General features: G+C 37.4%; 1 protein-coding gene across 2 annotated transcripts in view; it reads left to right on the forward strand.

Annotated features, from left to right (window-relative positions):
- The window catches only part of PDZRN4 (PDZ domain containing ring finger 4), a 346,709-nt gene that overhangs the window by 274,579 nt on the left and 54,143 nt on the right, over positions 1-17,987 (forward strand). For both annotated transcript variants that reach the window (XM_019756349.3, XM_019756350.3), the window contains 2 exons: positions 7,656-7,912; positions 10,946-11,048. In XM_019756349.3, coding sequence (XP_019611908.3) covers positions 7,656-7,912; positions 10,946-11,048 — 360 coding nt within the window. The remainder of the gene's footprint in view (positions 1-7,655; positions 7,913-10,945; positions 11,049-17,987) is intronic.

A 17,987-nucleotide genomic window follows, 5' to 3' on the forward strand; every position in this document is an offset into this window, starting at 1 on the left:
AATAAAAGAAATAATTTATATAAATAAACACTTTTCAGATTTGTAAAATCACAAATGGGAAAGCTTAGACAAGAAGTGTAGCAATGGGAAGGAGGAAAGAAACAGAAAAGACAGAAGAAGGGATACAAAAAATAAGACAAAGAAAAGATAAAAAGGGAAAAAAGCAATTATGAAAAATGCATCTCCAAGGTTTCCTATAATCAAAATTATGTATTGGTTCAAGAACACTTTTGATAAATTCACAAATAATGGATCTGTAACAGCTTAAGAAAAGTTGAAGATGTCTTGCTTGCCTTTGGGAACTCCCCAAATCAAAGTGTCCTATGAAGGAGATCAGGAAGCAACATACTGTCCTACTGTAGTGACCTCTGTGTCACAATCAGTTAACTAAATGTAATAATAAGCTATCTAAATATCTCATTGGGTTACTGAGAGTCTTAAATACATTACTGTCGCATATACAAGCATTTTTAATATATTTGATTCTTTAAGTTGCAAATGTGTATTATGTCGCACATGGTTTTAATAAGGGCAAATCCCACAGTGTCACAAGTTAGAGGTTAGGCAACTGTCTTTATTAGGAAAACATAGGAGACAGCCACACAGAGAGTCCGTGCAGGAGGTCTGGAACTATAGGAAATGCAGTGAGTCTGTGTTCCAGTGGAGGGATCCCATCCCACTGTTGCTTTTTCTTCTTATGGAAACATCGGCAGTAAGGAAACAGACTACAGGAGGGAGGTTCAGGCTGTCTGGGTTAGAAGTCAGTTATTTCCATTTGTCTGGAAAAGCCAGCTGGGGACTCTGGAATTCAAGGAAAGCTGCAACACTCCCACACACCAGGAAAATGAAGCTGCCAGTCCCTTATAATCTAGACAAGACAGAAGGAGCCCCAGGATCATTTTTTGATAAGTCTGCTCATTATATCACATGTGATAATTACCACATTTTATTCCAAAAATCTAATAGCACTGTCAAAAGCAGAACACTGGACTAGACACACTATTGGTTTCATGCAATCTAACATTTTCTAACATTTCTTATGTTCTTATCTTCTAAAATTGCATAATGATCACAAGCCTACCAATGATGGTTTTGTTCATTAAAAATATTTTAAAAGGTCAAAATTAATTTTAATCAATCTTGAATGAAGTTTTTCTTCATATAATTTTATACAATCCCTATTCTGTGAGTTCTTTTTGTCTTTAAATATTCTAGCACTGTATTATGCTCAATTTATGTAACAGATGTCCACATAGAATCATACATACTAAAGTTTAGAGAGAAGATGTGCTTAAATTCCTTAAAATTAATTTAAAGATTATATATGACAAGTTTTTTAATGAATACAGGGATCAGATTATTTTAAATTACTTTTATATGAAACATTTTAGCAGCAGTTTAAATAGTTTCCTCCTTTTACAAAATATTGCTAGATCGTGTTTTTACACCTCCCTAATTATCAAATAGAAAATTTGATCAGCATTCACATTGGGACTTGAATCAAAATTGATTCCACAGTTTTTTGTGAGGGTGGGAGAGCTTGTAAACTGTCATGTCCAACCAGAATTACAACACTCAGGTGTGAGAATGTAAAGTAAAACATGCTGTCTATAGTCAATAACACTGTTTTATATAATTGAAACTTGCTAAGATCAGAACTCACTAAAAAAAAAAAAGTATATATGTGAGGTGATGAAAGGGTTAAGTAATTAGATAATGGCAGTCATATATATATATATATATATATATATATATATATATATATATACACACACACACACACCTGGGGTGCCAAACTCATGTATACACATTTTAAAAGATATTAACACTTTGGTCAGCGTTGCTCAAGCAGTAGTTCACCATAATCAGAAGTGTCTGGACACCAATGTTAACCCCTTTGAGCATGTCTTGTAACTGCAGAAGTCAAACTTGACTTGTATTCATCTTTTGTTATCAGTATATATTGAGTATTAGAATTTTAATAGTTTTTTCCTTTTTCAAAATGTGTATACATTTTTTGCCACCCTCTGTATATATCAAATCACCATGACATACATTTTACAGAACTCACAATTTTATTTGTCACCTATACCTCAATAAAGCTGAAAATAAATGAATGAATGAGTAAATGCTCGTCAATAAATAAATGCAATTTGGAAATATTCAAAAATATCCAAGTGCTTTCTACTTATTCTCAACGTGAAATTAGGGTATCAATTATACATAATCCTCAGTATTCTATACTTCTATAGAGTATTTTTACATGTACTCTCCCACGAAAGGCATAAATGCTTAAAAGCCCATATTTTTCATAAAAAGCACAGAGGCTTGGAAATCTTCATCAGTCCCAAACTATTGACTGTAGAAATGGCAACTCACCAGGGTGACTCAGTTATTCATGCACTTGTTTGCACTTCAAAAGGGAAAAAAATGCCTGTTTGTTTTCTGATATTCAAGAAAATTTTGCATGTGGCTGGATTTGGAGGAATAATCAAAGTCGAACAGCTCATATCCAAGCTGAGGCCACCAGCCACTCTGGGGACGTTGTTGACAAGTGGCCCAGATTTTGCAATTTATCCAAAAGGGTGGATTGTTCATTAAACAGAAGCTTCATCAAACATTGCCTGTGATATGGTTTACATATGAAAGCTATATTCTTTACTTAACATTCACAAGTTGCTTATGGATTAATTAGCCCATCTGCCACAACAAATGTATTCACACTTCTTTTGCATTGATTGCTCAAAAGTGCCTACTTTTTTCCTATCCACTTATCTGTATTGATATAATGGCAAATAATAATTTTTTAGAAATAGGACATTTACTTTGTCATATTTGTAAAAAATGTGTGAGTTGATAAGTGTGGGGGTGAGAGAAAGACCTCAGAAAATGGTTTCCCATGATCAGTTTTTCTTTTAGTCACCAATCATCTGTTTATTTGTTAATTTATCTGAATGTCTTACAACTGCTTCAAGTTTGACAGTTTGACATGATTAAGACTATTCTTTATTTTTATTTATTTTTATTTTATTATATATTTTTTACTTAAGTATAGTTGTATGTAATATTATATTAGTTTCAGGTGTACAATGCAGTGACTCAACATTTATATGCCTTACAATGTGATCACACCACTAAGTCTTTCCGCTTGTTTCCAATCCCAATGTTGGGTTTTTTTAAGAGAATAATCATATGTCTCTGTTTATCTTAAAACTCCTGTCTCTTCCTTCCCTCATTTATATTGCCAATTCTGATAACCTCTTCATGCACAATGTGTGGTTTCTCATTTATCTCAAATCAGGTGGCTTAGTCACCATCACAAAGTCCAGTCGTCCCACTCTGGGACTGCTTTTAGCTTCTTACCAGATATCAATCACATGAGTCTTTTTAGGTACTCTTGTTGCTCAATAGCAGTAAAACCAAATCAGTTTTGGCCACAGTTATCACAGTGCCAGACATTATTGTAATAGAGGGAATTATATACTTCTCATATTTATTATGACACTCAAAACTTTCACCCATTCCATTGAACAACCACTTGAGAAAAAGTCTCTTTCTCTATAACATGCTGAAATCTAATTCCCAGCCTTCTTGAAATCCTTCTGTATATAAACTTCAAACTGAAACCCCGTAATACTTGGGTATTTCCTTTTTAATCTTTAAATTATCTTTCATCTCTTCTCACCAGTTTAGCTCCCGACCCTCTTCATCCAGTTTTCCTCCTAAAAGTCACCTTTCCCGTGCACTTCTAGTAAAAGAGCCCCTCTCCTTTCCCAGGGCAGCTAGAGGAATTTGGACCTACCACCCTTCACTACCTATATTAAATGGGACACCTTTAATAGAGGGTTTCTCCATCTCCAGTCTCATTTCACAAAACACATAAAAGTTATATGTCTCCCATACAAAACCAAATTTAAGATTAAGACAGAATGAGTGGGTGGGGGAGGAAGGAAGAGAGGGGTGGAAGCAAGGGAAGGAAGGAGGGAGAGAATATGATGGTGTGGAGACAGAGCCCCAGAAAGCAGTTTGCAGGCTCTCGGCCTCACATAGAAAGGTGCTGGCTCAGGTAGTAAATGACCATCAACTGTGATTGGATGGCCATCAGCTGTGGCTAGTTGCCCGTCAGCTGTAACCAGTGAGCCATTGGCCACGAATATAACTGCCATGGCTACGCTAGCAGAAAAATGGGGGCTAGCAAGAAGATGGTGGCTCAGCTAGCAAGCGTGGATTGGAGTTAGCACGGCGGATTGCAGCTAGCAAGGGGAGTCGGTCAGTTGACAGAAAAGCGGACAGCAGGTCGCACGTCATGTGAATCCAGCCTCCAGTGAGGCTATAGTGGTGTGACTCCCCTACCTATGGCTCCGTGGGTGTTCCTTTTTGGCCTCACCATGTCCTGCGTTCTTATGTGGGGAGCAGGAGCAGAGACCCCGCAGGCCACCCTGCACGACAAATGACTCAGCGAGCAGGGTCTCCTGCACGACAGATGGATAAGAAATATAATGGTAAAGAGATGGCACAGTGAAATATCAAATACCTTGTTGTTGGTTTAGGATCTCACCACATGGAAAAAATGAAGTTTTGCTATTAATTTATATATTAATTTACTACAAAATTTTTCTATAGGATTAAAAGTTTAGATATTCCTTCCATGTTATTCTTCTCCCTAGCTGTAACTGATGATAACTGAGCAAAGCCACTGCCAGAAATATCCCAATTAAACAATTCTTTTTTTCTATTGTGAAAGGCATAATTTATAAAATGGTGACCTTTTGGTAGGCTAACAGTATGTTGATGAACTTCAAGTGAAGTAAGAGAAAAAAAAAAGAGAGTTTTGTATTACCAGTGCTTACATTTTCTAAGGAATCACGTGAGGCAGTTGAGCCTTTAAAGGTCATAGACTTCTTTACTTTGAGAGACATTAAATAGCTTATGAAAATAGAGGTCAGCAGCATGATAACTGGAAGAAAAGAGCATTCCCCAGTGAGAAAGTAAGATATTTGAGATTACATTGACTGTCCTTTTTTAAGATTGTATTTGATTGTCCTTAAAGCCAAAAATGAAATTTGCATATAAGTGCCATAATTATAAATGAATGAATGTACAGGTCTTAGAATCAATTGCTATTGATCTTGCTGTATGAACACTATATTGTCTGCATATACTAACCATTACAGTAAGAACTGATGATTTCATAGCTTAAAATTCTCGTTAGTAATTTTTATGTTTATGCAGAATTTTTTATACTTTTCTGGATTTTTCCACTCACACAAAAAAGAAAAAAATCTTATCTCACAGGAACATAATCATTATCACTAAGGAGCTCACTTTTTAAAAATGATTCTTGCTTTGAAGATCATTAAAAGGAGGCAAGGTACACAGCCACCTTGAGGAAGAATGGAATAACGGCATTTGTCCACTACTTCATGGCTCACAATTTATGCATTAGTAGGATTTTAATGTGTGACTGGGAGGAACCCTGGCCACAAGTTATTGTTCCCTTTATCCTCAGATATTGCTTGAAATTTCTTTTAAAAGGGCAACGTCTTCTTTCATTCTGCCACTGTTAGGGGTTACTCTAAATGCAAAGCTTATAAGAAAAGGTACCATATTGATATAGTTTCAGTAGGTTTTAAATAGTTGATAAAATGATCGCAAGTTCTTTTCAAAGAGAGAAGGGGATGATACTTTGCAAGAGCAGATATTCACTAAATAGAGGAAACACCATGAAGGGGGAAGCCTGGGGACAAAGGGGCAATTCTTCTGTACCACTGGCAGAGCCACCTTATCTACCACTGGCTCAGTATTCACAACCCTGGGATTTATAAATACTGACCACAATACGAAGCATAGAGGATGACATCATTAAACATGGGAGGTTAGATTTTAGTTTGTGCTTTAACATTCCGGAACTTCTCTTATCATCTGCTGACTACATGTCCTCAGGGGAGACAGCAGTGGCCCCAGCACAGAGTGCCTGTCATCTGATAGTAGCATGAGGAACGTATGATTGTGTTCATAGGTGACCCGTGTTTACTTACTCCCATGTGCTCAAAGTCATCAAGACATTCCAAGTTTGTGCCAGCGAAAAATTGCTGATATTTTTCAAGTTTAGTCCATGGAGAAAAGAATCAGAGAGTGAATGCACAGACTAGTGAGTGTGTGTGCACGGGTAGTTACTCAAATCTCTAACTAAAGTTTCTTACTAGTGATCCAAGAACAGTACTGGGACATATTTTGCTGGTGAGGAGACTTAATTGCTCCATCTTTGAAGGCACATTAACTCTTTCAGGGTCCATTGAGTAAATTAACTCCTCCAGGTCATTAAGCCTGTCTCTACATGACATGATGATTTTTACCTGGCATTGTATCATTTACCCCAAAACACTCCACACTTGCTCTGAGCACACACATATTCTTTGTCTACTCAGGGAGAGAGAATGTGCTCATTTGAATGTTAGCAACTGCTCGATGATTGCAACTCAGTGACTCCCTTTGCTTCTTCACAGGGATCTCTAAGGATTCGCTTGTGCATAGCAGTTATCAGAGACTCCCCAATAGGCAGGTGTCTTAGTTATCTAGAGATGGTATAATTTCAGGAGTTTTGAGTACAGTATTGTGCTTTCAAGCATCTTCTCATATATACAAAAGCCAAAATTATTGATTCAATTGGGGTGGGAGTTGTGAAGCTATTTTAGGATTCCATGGTCCTTTATTAAAACACAACTCTCACTAAGAAGCTGTGTTATCACGACCCATTTTAGGGAAGTAAATTGACAACTATTTGAGAGCAGCCTGTACTGCTCCTTAAGAGGGTGTTCAGAAAAGTGTGTAGGTGTTTGGAGTGCCCCAAAGTTAGGGTAAATGCCACTGATTGGCCTTGCTGAGAAGCAGTGATGAGAGGCAAATTTCTTTGTTATGTCCAGTGCTACCTTGGAGAGTTATCAACTGGTATAAATTAAAACAGGTGAGGATCCAAAGGGATGCGGTATTTTCACTCAGAGGTGTTTTAGAGAAGTGCTCCTTTCGTGTGCATATCATATAAATCAGGTTGGATCTTGTTAAAATGCCAGTTCTGATTTGGGAGGTCTGGAGTAGGACCAGGTTCTCTACATTTCTAATAATCTCTTAGGTGATGCATCTGCTATTGGTCCACAGACCACACTTCGAATAGAAAGGATTTGGGATAAAATGTAAATGATCATGGATAAAACATGGTTTTTGATAAGAAGATGATGAATATGAAAGAAGTATGACAATATCCTAAAAAAAAAAAAAAATACATTTCAGGCCAGGAAGACTTTGATAAAATATTTAAAATCCCACCAAGAGATTGATCATAAAAAAAAGATATACTTAACATTTCTACTTATCTGCAGATTTTAGTGAACATTTTCTGAGGCCAAAGTGTTATTTAAATTTTTAAATCTTTACTAATAATTCTGATGGTGTACTTCCTAAAGATGCCTGAAGTCATTGTTTTCCTTCAGAAAACAATGGGTGAAGAGTTCAGTAAATGTCAATATCTGATTAAATATTCCTTTACAAAATTCATATCAGAGTTGGTTTAAACCTCCCTTTCCCACCTTTTATTAATCTATCATGACAGCCTCTCTGTTCTTTCCTCTGAGATGAGCAATGTCCTTCCATCTTCACAGGTCAATGGAAAGGATCTCTCAAAGGCCACCCATGAAGAGGCAGTGGAAGCTTTCCGAAATGCCAAGGAGCCCATTGTGGTTCAGGTGCTAAGGCGGACGCCTCTCAGTAAACCAGTCTATGGCATGACCCAAGATGTGCAACTCATGAATGCCAGCACTCAGACGGACATCACCTTCGAGCACATCATGGCCCTGGCCAAACTTCGGCCACCTACCCCTCCAGTGCCAGACATCTGTCCATTTCTGCTCTCAGACAGGTACTTTTCTGTCATTTCTCCCTCAGCCCTGTTTGTTTCCATTCATCATTTAAAGTATGTGCTGGAAAGAATCAGTCACACTAGCAAGTTGACAATTATGGAGACAGGTGCTCAGTTCTGTTTGGAAAATGTCTCCAATGTGTCTACATCCAATTAGTTCTCAGCTGTCCCTGCTTGCGACTGTCCCTGACCCTCACAGTTGCATTACCTCAAGAATCAGACTTTCTGAGATGCAGTGAAACATTCTGTCTCTGATTAGTTCATCTTTGTATTTCCAGTAATCAAAAGCCTCATGCTACTTGAGCGCTGGTCAGGAAAATCGCTTTTCTCACCAAAGCTGCCAAAAACCTTATTAAGACTGACACAGAAGTGGCATGTTGGCACTATATTCTCCTCTGTGGGTCTCCTCAGTCTCTCACTCTTTTGCTTTTCTCTTCTTTAAAGGAGAAGCTAGGAAATTAATCTAATTGAAGTGCAATTCTCCAAAGAAAGCAATTATCCAGTATATTGAGATGTAAACAAAAGGCCCTGGCTGTCAGAGGATAAGTATAGAACTATGAAATAAGGAACTATTAAAGGAATATTTCTTCCCAATTTTTTTTCACCTAATTCAAAGGCAGTTAGAGATATTTTATTCAAATAGTCCTACTTGTATAGTCTTGGGAGTATGTTTTGACCCATATATTTTGTTCTATAAACTTTTAAGCAAATATTCAAACATTATTAAGAGTTTGATTTATAAAAGCAACAGTCTCTTCAGATTACATTTTCATTGTCTACTGTACTCCAGTCTCCATTTTGTAAAACGCAGGTCTAATCATGCCACTTCCCTGCCCTTTAGTGGTTTTTGTAAGCCTATTTCAGGATACTTTAGAATCATCTGGGAACTTGGAAAAGAACCATCAGTTAATTGCCTGAATCCCACCTCAGGCCGATTCAATAGAAATTTTTCAGAGTGAGATCTAGTCATCAGAATTTTTCAGAAATCTCTCTAGAAAATTTTAATGTGCCACCATGTTTTGGAAAACACTCCTTGAAAACCTCAAATTCCAGGAGGGCAGAGGCTCTGTTTGTCTTGCTCATGAATCTATTCATTCATCCTTACTTATTAAATATCCCCTTATGTCAGACACTGAGATTCAGTGCTGGGCATAAAACTGGGAACCAGAATAAACTCACCACTTCCTGGAGCTTATATGCTAGAGGGAAATATGAACAATACACAAGATAAACAAATATCTACATAATATCCATTAGTACAGCCTGACCCAGAGTAACCACACAATAAATAATCTTTTGATTGAAAAATTATAGCCAATATTTATTAGCTCACTTAATATGTTTTAGGGAATACTTCAAGTATTTTACATTCCTTAACTCATTTAGTCCTCACAACAATCTTTGGAGGGAGTGTATTATATTACCATATACACGCCACACATATTAAATAACTTGGCCAAAAACACATAGCAAAGAAGTGAGAGGGCCAGACTTCTGAGCAAAAATGTGAACCCAAGTGCCCACTCCTCTGACCAGTATTCTGTGTCACTCTTTGCAGATCTTAGCAACCTCTTCTAGCAAACGCCCTAGGGCTGCGGTAGGTACATCCCCACCAAGTGCTCTCACAGCTTCTATATTTTCCGCTTTATTATCACACTACATTAAAATTCCCACTTTGCTGCCTTACCCAAATAATAGGGCAAGGATTGTATTTTGTGCACCAACGTATTTCCAGCACTTGACATAGGGCCTGGCACCTGGTAGACATGCAATAAATGTTTATTGAATGAATGAATAGTTCCTCCCGGAATGGCTTCCTTCTTATTGACAGAAAGATGAGAGAAACACATCAGATGCCCCATACAGCAAGCTTTGACATTTTGCCAGCCCAAGTGGGCTTTGCAGGGCCAGTCCAGATTTAAGCAAGGAGGGTTTACCTGTTAGACCGGCAAGCAAGGTGCCGCATGTACTGCTTTTGTTATTTGGACTCACATTGCTTCACCCTGTACGGAGCCAATAGTAGTGAGAAGAGGCTGGTAGAATATTTACACTGACTGTTTGAGGGCACAAGGCTAGGTCTCTCTCATCTTTCAGTTAGTGTAAGGGAACTAATGTATGTTACTAACTCCAACTTTCAAGAACGTCCACACTGGCAGAGCTTAGCGGTTTCCCCTGCAATGCACTTGATTCACTGCACTTCAGTTTTTTTCATTGACTTTTAGAGCTAGAGATGGCCTCATGCCCTACGCTGTTGAACTATGCTTAACCTTTACATGATGTAGTGTGTAGTATCTATCATAGCATATAGTAATTTGAAAGCAATTCTATCTATTATTTAAAACATTGCCCAAAAGTTAAAGGATATATAAAAGTCATATACAAAACCCTGGATTCCCCTCATTTTGAAACACCTGTGGCTTATAGAAGTTTCCAGTAAGTGATCACCATGAATGCTCTTTAAGATTTATACTCGTGCCTTTCATCAAGGAAGGGAAAATGTGGGTTAGGAGAGAGAATGAGAAAGGAGGTCTTAAGGAATGGGGGCAATGTGAGTACGTTTCACAATCTGAAAAATATGTGCTTTTGAAAATAGATTTCAAAAACCAGTTTGGGGCTGTGTATTATGAAATTGGTAGTACTTTGTTATAAAATATTCCTCTTTGGGTAGACTCTAATCTCAAATGCCACATACCCATATATGGAGCTAGTCACGTTTGGTGGAATGGCAGCAGACCAGAGAGTATCAATAAAAGCACCGTGGCCTGTCAAAGATTTCACATCAGGCTTCATAGAATGTAGCTCTGACCATGGGCCCTTATCTTTGAATTCTCTCAGAAAATCAAATTGATGGACGTCGTGCAGGTGGAGAAAGAAAAGCAATTGCTCATTTTGAGTGGTAGTTCATTTAAAGGCTAGATCAACTATAGGTCTTATTGCAAAGCAGAAAAAACTACAGTGAAATTCTAAAATCACTTTTAATCTCGAAAGCAACCCTTTTGATCCATTCCTATCATATTGCTACATTCCCCATAGCTGCCATTCTCTTCACCCGGTGGAGCATGAATTTTATGAGGACAATGAGTATCTTTCCAGCTTGCCTGCTGATGCAGACAGAACAGAGGACTTTGAATATGAGGTAAGATCATTTTCACACCACTTCACATTTCTTCACAAAGTTATGGTTGAGGGGTTTTGCATAACAAAGACAAAATTAATTTATTACTGTGGGAAATATTTTGTCTAGTATATATCTGAAATAAGATCCTTTAAATATTTGTTTTAGCTATTTGGCTCTAGTATTTTAAGTATATTGGAAAACATTTTTGTAATATAAACTTCAAATTAATTTGCTCACGCTGTTGCTTTTTATAAATAATATTATGGCAGCTATATTTTTTTTTCTTCTTTCTGTAACATAAGAGAATTTCCAAGTAGAGTTTGGAAAAGAAATTGTATTTAAAACCAAGATGGTGCTTACTATTTTCATTCATTGTATATTTTAGTTGGAATTGATAAACTAAATTTTGTTATATGTTATATTCCTTCCCTTCACAAATTCAATATTCTTTTTATTTAGGATTCAAGTATGTACTCTCAAGAGCAGTTTTAATGACTTTCTAGAAAGAGAGATGGCCTCAAGCCCTTTGTTGTTAAATTATGTTTAGCCTTCACAAGGTATATGTTAGAGTATCTGTACTGATATATAGCAATTTCAAAAGCCCGCCTATTAATTATTTAAGAGCTTTCACAAAAGTTAAAAGATCTATCCTAATATTTCCTCTGCTTCTGCAGTCTGTAAATCTTTGAAAGGTTTCAGACTACTCTGACATTTGGAAATAAAATAGATTGAAGAGGTAAAGAAGCTTTGGTAAACAGGCAGAGAACCCATGATTATCTGCCCTTTTAATGCTTTAGATGATGTCATACAAGTTCAGCCAAATGTTGTTTTCCATTTTACAACCAGGAAATCCTGAAATCTCTTCCCTTAGGAGAATCTGAAATCAAATAAGGCTGATTCAGTGAAGCTCACCTAAAGCAAATAGATGTTTATTTGAAACCTTCTCCCTGCAAAAGTCATTGCTAGGGATTACAGAAATCATTATTGCTTTTCAGCCAGAATTTGGAAGGATGTGGAATGATACTTAATATCTGAGTAGAAGGTTTTGTCATTGTTATTGTTCATGTTAATTTTTATCCTCTCGTCTCCATTAAGTTGATTAAAAAGTTTTATTTTATAAATCCACTCAAGTACTGGTATGTACTGAAATACCCATTAAGTTTTGTCTACTCATGCAAAATAAATTACAAAATTGAGTCACTTACCCAAATAATTCAAGATTAAATGATGTTTTCCTTTCAGTTAATGAATACTTTGGGTTTGGGGACTGAAATTACCTTCAGCTTTTCATTTAGCTTGTGCCTTAAAACTTTATTAAAGTAAATCTGTGTGCTGGGGGAGGGCATGGAAGAGAGACTCACTTAGCGTAAGCAGGTTAATAGTAAAAAAAAAAACTTTCAGTTCATTAACATATCATTGAATATGACATTCCAGACAGGTTTCCTTACCTTTCTATAGGACTACTGTAACTGAACTACGATGTTTTTGACCAATACGAATCACTGATACATGCCAGCATCAGTGTGATGACTGACAGGGGTAAATGCTCAGACAAGTCTTCTGTAGCCTGTAATCTCAACTAATCACAACATCATAGTCATTAATTTGCTGTCAGTTGTGATTCTATAGCCAAAGGCACCTTTCTGAGTGATTGAAATAAAGAATGTTCCTGTAAAATTTAAATAAGAAAGAAGTTACTGTGACAAGCCGCAATCATGCGAGAGGATACATTTGAGAACATGAGGCATAGTTCAAGGTCAGGGTATAGACTTGAGGGAATACCCCAAGGATAATTGACCAAGTTTAGGGGAGAATAATGATTCTACCCAGTTCTCCCTAGTTCGTGACATTAACGTGGCAGAGGTGCACACACCATCCATCATGGTGGCCTCAGGTTAGACTGTAAAATCTAGTCAGTCCACTGCTATCACCAGGGCTGATTGTGGCCACCACATAAGTGGGAGAGATTTAGAAATGCTAATCTCATCTGGATGTTCTCTTGTACTTAGAAGCAGACTGGTCAAGTGTTTCTGTGACCAGCAGGATGACCCCAGCTCCTCCAGGAGCTCTGTCATAGCCCAGTAGCTCTGGGGATGCAGTGGATGAAAACCTTCATGGAGGACCCGTTTCGTGCCACTTAAAAAATATTATAGGAAACTGGCCAAAGAGAGGACTTTATCTCAGAAAGAGATACTCATTCTCTCTCAACCTAAATATGTATACACACCAGCAGGTAGTTGGGGAAGTAGAAAGAAGACTCCATTTCATCTGCTTTCATTCATTTGTATCATAAAGCACTTGTTTCATGAGCACTTAAAGATGCCAAATTCTCATCTAAGTTTGGGACGCATGAAGCCCCTGCCCTAGTCCAGCTTAACCTTTAGGGGAGAGAAATGGACAACAAACAAGTAAGTAACGATGTAGTATATTAAATGGTGATCCATGCATGCTTACGGAGAAAAACAAGCCTGGGTAATGTAGAAAGAAATGCGTGGTGTTGGGATGGGGTGTTATGATCTTATACAAGGTGGTCAGGGCAGACCTCTCTCCTAAGACTGCCAAAGGAAGTAAGAGAGCTAGCCATGTGGATATCTGAGGGAGGAGCTTTCCAGATACAGGGAAGGGAAACACAAAGGACCTGAAGCAGGAGCATGCCTGGTGCGTTCAAAGAACAGCAGAAGCCAGTGTGCCCTGGAAACAACGGCAAGCGGGGAGATGGTAGGAGATGAACTTAGAGTGAGGAGGGGCATAGCTTGAGTAACCTTTGGCTTTTACTATGAAATGCAAAGTTGCTGGTGAAGAAAGAGCAGGGCCATGTTCTGAAGCCCTAGCAAGATCCCTCTGGCTGCTGGCATGAGATTGACAGTGAGGAAGCAAAGGCTACAACAGAGCAGTCAGGTGACAGACAGCTGTGGACTGGACCTGGATGGTGATGGAGGAAGTGCTAAGACAGTCTGGAAGGATACCCTCCACCCCGGTCCAGAGGGCTCTGCCTAAATGTCTGTGTTTCCATTACTTGCCTCATAGCTTGAATATAGTTTATGCTATAGTGGTTTTACTTCTTCTGACTTTTTAAAGGCAAAATATCATAGGCCAGAGTGAAACACAGCTTCTGACATCCACTGAAACTAGCATAGCAAATCCACTCTTTAAATGACAGAAAGTGTAGAGAACTGCATTTCTGAACTTGCTAAAGTGCAAGCTATGCAACTACCTAAACCTTTTTATAAAGGCCTACTTACTGTTGACTCAGTGAACCAAAGCTGATTTGTCTATCTTGTGAATGTATATTTAGGGACTTTTAGTACGTAGATTATTGACCCAATAGACCAAAACAGATCTGACTACCCTGTAAATACATATTTCAGGACTTTTTAACATGCAGATTATTGCATTGATTGACTGTAACAGCTCCCATCAGAGCTATGATAGGCAGCAAATGCTTCTTTGGAGATATTATGGTCAATGTGTCAATGTTATGGTGACTGTGGTGTGTTAGGGACCCCTATAAAATTTTAATGACACCCATATCTCACCATGGCCTATCACCACTTTGCCTAAGAAAATTATTTGACTAGGTTTAAAATTCTCCCACTGTGCCTCAGAAAAGTCTCAGAGGAACAGTCTGCATTAAAAGATGCACAGCTTGAAATTTGTTCTCTTTAAAAAATGATGGCACTTGTTCTGCAATTAAAAATGATGAAGGATTTTAATTTTATTTTTGAGAGAAAAAATAAAAATGTTTTTGATTGTAAACAATGCACTTATCATAAGAGTCAGGGTGCTCCGTCTACTGAAATACCACTGAGGATAAGCATCTCCTCTTCTTTATTTTCAACTTTGTTCCTTTTTTTTTTTTTTTCCTAGAGCCAGCTAAAGGTTGAAATAAATCATAAATAGCCCTTAGCAAGTCAGAGGCAGATCTCAAATCCAACCTCTACCAGAAATAATTTAATGGGAAAAGCTTCGAGAAATATAACATTCTTTCACCCAACTCCTAATAAAGATATGTTTGCTACTGCCTGAGTGCAAGGAAGATGTTGAATTTTCTGCAGCATTTGCTGTTAACTCTCAAACGTCAGTGCTGATAGAGTCGGACAACTAACTAATCAGTGCAACATTTTGACAGCATGAAACATCACGTTATCCAAGACAAGTAAATAATGTAACCAACATTTCTGATCCTACAGATTTCCATCACTTGAAAATGCTATTTGAAATCATTTTTACTGCTTCCCCCTAAGATCAGGCTGAAGAAACATATCCAACAGTTTGAATAAAGTACACTTAGAGTTCCCCTTAGGTGTGTATTGTCAACACAATGAAAAGGAACTGAGCAGTTTGCTTGAAGAGGTATTAAAGGTGGAAAGGAGAACCTTCTGTACGTATCAAATTTCTGTGTACATGTTAACCAAAAACCAAACTTGGGCCAATGTCTATAAATAGGAAAGAACATTTAGCATATTAACGAGTTCTTCACAATTTTTATGCAAAGCATAAGTAAACCCTTATGCTATGCCGAGAAGTATCGTTTTGCAAAATTTATTTCCTAGAGCTGGATCCCTTAGAATAGATGCAGAGTGTTTATGAGAATTTAAATATATAATCTCTCTCTTACTTAGTTAAAGAAAAGAGAAGTATGAATCAAGAAGATGTTCATTCAGAACTTAGCAAGAGGATAAACATTAACTAAATTTCAGTCATATCATTTGAGCAGCTTCATGATTTGCGAAGCCGGCTTTGGGTAAAATCTTCCAGCAACACGTGTGAGAGAGCTCTGTAGCTCCTTTCTAGGTTGTGAGGGCAGAGGCCTTATCTGCCTTGTTCGTCATTGCATCACATCCCCTGTTTCAAAATAGGGGCTAAATATTTGATGAACAAATAAATGAATTCTTGCCGTCTCCATGGACCAACTTCTGGGCAGTGCAGTCAGTGCCTTTCCTCCTTTTTATACAAAAGAATTAGAAAGGAACCTGGGACTGCCATGCAGTTACAACAGATTCTTCTCTCCCTTTGTAATAGGTATTTGTTCTTTATGTCAGGGATCCTACTCTTAGTACCATCTTTGTTTCAGTTAAGCACTTCCAAGGAAAGGGCCAAAATAGGGCGGAATATGGAGAGATAAGTAATGAACTAGAATTTAAATGGTCTCCATGAAAACTCATCTTTACCGATTACCATTTAATAAAATCATAGATTCTCATACTTGGTATGAAGTTGACACATTGTCTAATCCACCCTTGTACTCTTTGTATCTGTAACTTCTTCACCAAGGGGTCACTCAGCAAGTTTGTGATACCCTACAATGGACAGGAAACTGAGCGCCTCCCCAAGGAGTCAGTTCTGACTCTGGCAATCTCTGGGTATTTAGAGAGGGAAATGGATCAAAGAATTTGAAAACAAGTGATGGAAGGAATATGTTTTGGTTTGACACATAACTCATAAAGAGACTACATATTATCCTTATGTTGCAGTGGGTAGTAGAGAAAGAAAAATAGTGTGTACAGTATGAAAGTATAGAATCTTTAGCCTTTTTTCATTCAGTGGATGCTTTCTTTATATTTCACCAGTCCCTTTTCTTCCACTTGCTAGTCACATTTTAGAATTATTAATGAAATATCCAAATGATTTTATGCCACTTACTACTGGAGCAATAAAATCATCCTTCTTTTAAAAAAAAATCACCTTCATATGTTTTATTCTTTTGGAAAATTTATTGAATTGAAAACTGATCTAGATGAAGTGTGAAAATATTTTTATTACTTGACCGTTTAAGATAAAATGGTGTTTGGTCAGTTTGGAGTTGGTTCATTGCAATATCTGTTAATGATACCACCCTTTTCTCTATTATGTCAAATTAAAATCTTAATCATGGAGGCCAAACCAGTCAGTTGTCATATATTTGGGCTTATATTTCCAGACCCTCTGGGGCATGCTCCTCCTTCATACCGCCACTGCCTCCTCCCCTGCCTAGAATGTTACTCTATTTCTAGATCACCTCAGGACAGTCAGTCCCTAGTCTCTACAGTCCATCCTATTCACCTCTCCTCAAGGGCACTCTCATAGGATCTTTCCCTGTTCATCATCTCCTATGATTTGAGCCCTTCAATTAACTCGAACATTCTCTGCCTGGCATTGAAAATCCTTTGTACTCAGTCACCACCCTGCTTTTCCAGACAACTTGAGGTCAAACTCCACAGTTCAGCAACACTCAAAGAAGGCGTGTGTTTTCCTTCTTCTGTGACGTTACTTATGGGCCTCTCTGCTCCCGAATACCTTTCTCATATCGCTTTCCCACCACTGAACTCCCATACTACATTCTATAAATATATATATATATATATATATATATATATATATATATATATATATATATACACAAATATATGTACTATATATAAAATTATATATATACAAATATATATGTATATATACACACACATATACATATAGAGAGAGATATAGATATAGATATATATCATTATGCCCTGGGTTATAGTAATTTATACACTTATCTTTTTCTTCTAAATCATTTGTCTTTCTTACCAGAAGTGACTACTTCTAATTATCTCTCATCAGGAGAGCCTAGCACAGGCCTGGGCAGACAGTGGGAACTCAGCATCATTTGCAGAATGACTGAATAAATTATTGATTGGTGCTGCTACTGTTCTTATTTTATGAGTGTCCTGAAAACAAGCACAAAGGGTTAAATAGGGGGAAAGTAGGGACTAAAGCTAATAGAGAATAGAAATTTGAAATAAAGTGTGAAAAATCTTTGTTTTCTTTTTTCTCAAAATAATTTAACATCCTAGTAATTAGAGTAAATGGATTTAAGCCTACAGTTTTGCCAGATTGTAAAAGAAGACTATTTGGATTTTTTTGTTACTTTTCTAACAAGAAAAATATAAATGTTTTACTCCAAACGTATCAGCTGGAGAAGCTTGTAAATAGACTTGC

The sequence above is a fragment of the Rhinolophus sinicus genome, chromosome 1, assembly GCF_057876585.1.
Source record: "Rhinolophus sinicus isolate RSI-liver-muscle chromosome 1, RSI-T2T, whole genome shotgun sequence".
Classification (NCBI taxonomy): domain Eukaryota; kingdom Metazoa; phylum Chordata; class Mammalia; order Chiroptera; family Rhinolophidae; genus Rhinolophus; species Rhinolophus sinicus.